Source organism: Barbus barbus (genome assembly GCF_936440315.1).
Source record: "Barbus barbus genome assembly, chromosome: 42".
In the NCBI taxonomy this organism is placed as follows: Eukaryota; Metazoa; Chordata; class Actinopteri; order Cypriniformes; family Cyprinidae; genus Barbus; species Barbus barbus.
The window spans coordinates 27,483,927-27,489,307 of NC_136720.1; the positions used below are offsets into that span (position 1 = coordinate 27,483,927).

At 41.5% G+C, this 5,381-nt stretch overlaps 1 protein-coding gene across 3 annotated transcripts in view; it reads left to right on the forward strand.

Moving 5' to 3' along the window:
- Positions 1–3,611, forward strand: part of LOC306861734 (lysine-specific demethylase RSBN1L-like) — a 26,087-nt gene extending 22,476 nt beyond the window's left edge. For 2 of the 3 annotated variants that reach the window (XM_079404159.1, XM_079404158.1), the window contains one exon: positions 245–3,611. In XM_079404159.1, the coding sequence (XP_079260285.1) occupies positions 245–1,372 (1,128 nt within the window). In that variant the 3' untranslated portion in view covers positions 1,373–3,611. The remainder of the gene's footprint in view (positions 1–244) is intronic. The other variant, XM_079404160.1, reaches the window with a different exon arrangement.
- The last annotated feature ends 1,770 nt before the right edge of the window (positions 3,612–5,381 follow it).

Genomic DNA, 5,381 nt, shown 5'->3' on the forward strand with positions numbered 1-5,381 from the left:
AAAACACCACACCTGTTTACTGTAGGTTAGTTAAAATTGACTGACATGACAAGTCTTTATAGACAAGTCACTTTAGTCCAGAAAAGCAGATATCCGAGATCTGAATATTGCCACTGTGTGAATCATCACAGTTCCTTACACACACACAAAGGTGATTTAGGGGTATTTGAGAAAAAACAAAAAGTAGACAAGTTTGATGTACAGTTTGATGAGTGTCCTGCTCATTCGCTCTCTCTTTGTCCAGTGTGTGCAGTGGGTGGACGATGCTAAACTCAATCAGCTGAGGCGAGAGGGAATCCGCTACGCTCGTATCCAGCTCTACGATAACGACATCTACTTTATTCCTCGCAATGTAGTTCACCAGTTCAAGAGTGTGTCGGCCGTGTGCAGCCTCGCCTGGCACGTGCGTTTGAAGCAGTACCATCAGCCGCCCGAGGAAGAGGAGGCTCGTGAGGAAGGTGAAGAGCTGAAGCAGCACATCAAGCAGGATTCGGCTGACGAGAACGGCAGAGCTGTGAACACGGACTGCAGACCGGCACCACAATCGCTGTGCGTAACGCAAATAAAGATGGAGCGGGCGGAGCTGCTCGCTGACAGACCTCCCAGGCCTCCTCCTGGAAGTAACAGCTCGACTCCGCCTCTCGTCTCCTCCTCTGACGGCCGACCCAAAGCGCACCACATGGCAGAATGTCCTAGCGCTCCATCACACCCATCACGCAACCCCACAGCCGGTCCACACACACCCAAACACACACACACACCAGCACCAACCAAACACACACACACGTCAACACCAACCAAACACACACACAGCTCCGCATCCAGATATCTCCATTCTTCCTCTGTCCCCAAACTGGGCCACACGCCCTCAACACCAACTAAACTCAGCCATTCTGCCAACACAACCAAACTTACACAACCTACTAACACAACCAAACCAATACAACTGGCTAACATAACCAAACCCATGCAACCTACTAACATAACCAAACCCACACAACCCACTAATACAACTAAACTCACACAACCCGTTAACACAACCAAACTCACACAACCTACTAACACAACCAAATCAACACAGCTAGCTAACACAACCAAACCCACACAACTGGCTAACATAACCAAACCCATGCAACCTACTAACATAACCAAACCCACACACTCTGCGAACACAGCCAAACACACACACTCCACACTAATAACCAAACCCAGCCCCAAACTGAGCTCTGGACTGTCAATCAGCTGGACTGCTCCGCCCATGGCCCTGCCCCAAGCCACACCCCCTCTGAGGCCGGACCGCCCCCCAGACTCTCTGCACCCAAAGGCGGTCAGAGCTCACCCGCATGAATCACACAAAGACTTTTTATACTGATTTGTACAGAACGGTTTTTAAATGGCGCTTCATTCAATCACTTTATTTCTACTGTTTACCGGTTTTTCTTTCTTTGTAATCGATCTGACGAGCAGAGAATCCTTCTGTAAGACAGGATCAACATCTCTCTCTGTCTCTCTCCTGTTCCTGGTTGTCAACATGGCAAATGTAGCTCGTAACTCGCTCCTCAGTGCCTGTCCGTAACTGTGAAATATCCAAGCACTTCGGCTCGGCTGCACTGGGAAAATTCTTCAAATCAAAACAGGTCCTCGAATAATATATTTTCATTTGTAGGCTTTAGTCGTATTAGAGCTGACATGAACATATATATTTTTTGTAAGATGACAGAATTCTTTTAAAGACTCTACAGGCTTTTCCATAGAGCTTATTTATATCAAGGGTTTCTTTGGTTCTGTTTGATTCGTCAGCACTGTAGTGTACATAACGATTTTTCTAAAGGAAATGTGTAGTGTGATTTATACTGAAATCAGAACCTCCTAATAAAAGGTTCCGTTTGTTGGATCGGTGTCGTGTCTGTGAACCTCGTCGGCCGTCTAGCGTTTGCATGATGTGAAGCTACTGAAGAGAATTCAAATATTGCGACATCGGTCTCACGTCCAGACCGTCTTCTGGGGTGTGATTTTTATGTATTTCTGCTGATAGCAGTCTGTCTTTCAGTGCCTTCTTTCACCTCAGAAACATCACTAAAGTACGAACTAAACTCTTTCTAGGGCTTTTCGGGACTCACTCTCTCAGTTTAAGTCAGGACTGAAGACTCCTCTTTTAGGCCAGCATAAACAGTTAATTCCTCAGCTGTATTAGTCCGGTCTGACAGAAACACTTCTCATACTGTATGAAGTGAATGGCATCAGTGCTACTGTCATTCCTTCTCATCTGTCATTATATCCTTAGATTCTCAGGTCTGACGAATTCGTAACTGTGACCATCGTTATCCAACTATTATTGACTGTTGCACTGCTGTCTTCCATGTTTGAGCTCACGGAGACTGAACCACTGCCACGTCTAACCCTGACCGTAATCTATATCAGCCGTCAACTATATGAGTAAATCAGAGACGAGCCGCAGACACTTGTTTGTTAATGTTCATGTTCAGATTGTTTATGAAGCGTTTTGTTTCGCATTATGAAGTCTCCCTGATTAAACATCTTAGATTTAAAACTGCTTAAGTTTAAGGCATTATAGACACAACAGTATGGAATTCTGTGAAGCTGCTTCGAAATTATATTTATTGTGTAAAGCGCAATATAAATAAATTTGACAAATTGGCTTCATTTTCCACCTGGTAATAAGATGCATTTCTGTGATCGGACAAATGGTCAGCACTAAATACAGGCCAGATTTATAAACACACATCTGGATTTATAAAAAATTAACTTGGCGTAAATATGTACAGGCCATGCAGACATTTTAGACTATGCGTACAAACGACGATTTTAAACTCTGTTTTCATGTCGATACACACATTTACTGTAAATATTCCACTCTCATTAATGGAAATAAACACTGAACTTACAAAGTTATTACACATAATTTTACGCATATTTGTAGTGGATGCGCTTGATCACTTTTCCTGTGGCATGCTACGTTTTAATGACAGCGAGGAGTGCTATAGATGCACAATAGTTCATCTTTAAATTAAACTGCAGATCTCATGTTATGAGAAAATATTTTAGAGAGAAAAATGATCAATGATGTGCACTTACTTTGATATTATGGCAGACACTGCTGGATTTGGTGGTCGAATGGTTTATTGTCCGGTTTGAATAGGGCTAATGATAATAGCTTACTGTACAACCGCAGCTGTTGATGGCGTGTGAAGGAAACTCTACAACATTATGAAAAAAACTATATTTGAAGGACACAACTTGAAGAAAGTGGAAAGATTTGCACGTTTATTTTTACTTTGTCAGTGATGCTGACAGTTTCATTTACACTGCAATAAATATAAGCCTATATCTGTTTCCACTAAAAATAGCTAAAAGATGTTCACCTTATCAAAACTGCATAAATTTAATTTGATTTGAATAGTTTAAAACAATTGAAATGCTATTGGGCCAGTGGAAATTAATGAGATTAAATCTATTCTAAAATATTTATCTGAGAACTATTTTAAAGTTTTTATGGATATTTTTATATATTTATTCTAAAACATAAGGATGCGGGATGATTTTTAGCAATAAAAATTCATGTGTATGCAATAAATGGCATTTATAGTCTGTATCTCATATTTACTTTGTCTTGTATCTTTGACGTGTTAAACATGGAGACACATGAATGGGAATATGCATGGAAATTATATGCAGATGAGGTTATTCATAATAAAGCTAGGCGTTGCAAGCTCCATATATGGTGTGTCGGGGTGGAGATGCACGTTTGTGCATACATTTTTAGGATGAAATCTACAGAGAGTTTTGTAAATGAGGCCCCTGCTCATGCCAACACAAATGTTTAAGATGAGTAGTGGTGATAATTATTTGCTACAACATTTGCAGCAAATGGTTTTTATCACTTAATTAGAAGCACCAAAAATGATATTGTGTCATGTTACAGGGAATACTGAACAGACATTTAGAAGTTGATTTTAAAATGCAAAGTGTTTTAAACGCCTGCATTTATACAACACTATAAGTGTGTCCCATCAGGTAATGAAAAGTTTTACACACACACACACACACACTTGTGGTCTTCAGCCTCACTTGGACACTTGGCCCAAATACAGGAAATATTTGTCATATATGTTGTCAAGTGCAAAGAACACAAGTGTGTGTGTTTGGACAAAGCATTAGTGTATCCCATCATGCTTCATGTTTTGGAATAAATCGTGAGATTTTTGCTTAGATCTCACGAGAGATCACTGAAACCTTTCCAATGCAAGTTAAATATTAATATAATAATTAGATATTATTACATATAATTTGGTAGAAAAACAAAGTGTTGCACGTTTTATTGGTGCAAAGAGGAGTAGTGGTGATATTTATTTTGTACAACATTTGCAACTGCTTTTCATCACTTAATTAGAAGAACCACAAATTAAATTGTCATTTTATAGGGAATACTGAACAGACATTTAGAAGTTAATTTTAAAATGCAAAGGATTTAAAATAAAGATAAAGCTATGCAAACACTGTAAGTGTGTCCCATCAGGTAATGAAAAGTTTGACTCACACTTGTATTCATCTTCACTTGAACACTTGGGCCAAACGCAGGAAATACATCATAGAAGTGGTCAAGTGCAAAGACTGCAGCTGTGTCCCAAAGTTGAGTGCACGCCCTTCCAAGACCGAATTTGAAGTGCGATTGCCTCACACCAACACTACGAAGACTGTCCCAATGTGAAGTGTGTGTACTCCGAAGACCGCATTCCAAGGCCTATTGCGTCACCGCGGCGCGACGAAGGCTGCCGTAATTCTAAGGGGCCGTTCACATATCGCGCCTAAAAACGCTTGGAAAACGCTAGGCGCGCCGCTTTCTCCTTTTTTCCAAAGCGCTCGGGCGGTTGCGCTCCGGAGGAGTCTGTCGTTGCTAAGCAACCATCAGCTGCGCTCTCCGTTACAAGGGAATTTCAGCAATGGATTTCCACCACGGACAAACTCTTGCTGTAACTCTGTTACAAGGTTTATTTACTAAGAAAAGTAAAAAAACGCTGCAGTGTTTGGGTGCACCTCATACTTCAAAAAAGCTGCTGCGGTTACAAAGTAGCAGAAAAGGTGAGGAAGCTGATTGGTTGGTTCTTGTCACATGACCTGCGGTGCGCTTGCGGCATTCTGAAGAAAAGTTGAGATGTTTTTATCTCGATGCGGCGCGGATGCACCTGGAAAAAACGAGCGCGTCGCACCGCGACCGCGTCGCTTCCATTATGAGCGCGCATACCGCGCATCTACATTTGAAATAACCAGCTTGAGCGCGCAAAAGATACGATATGTGAACAAATGCACCCTCCTTTTCCAGGAAAATGAAGTGTACATCTGACGGACACAGTTCACACCAT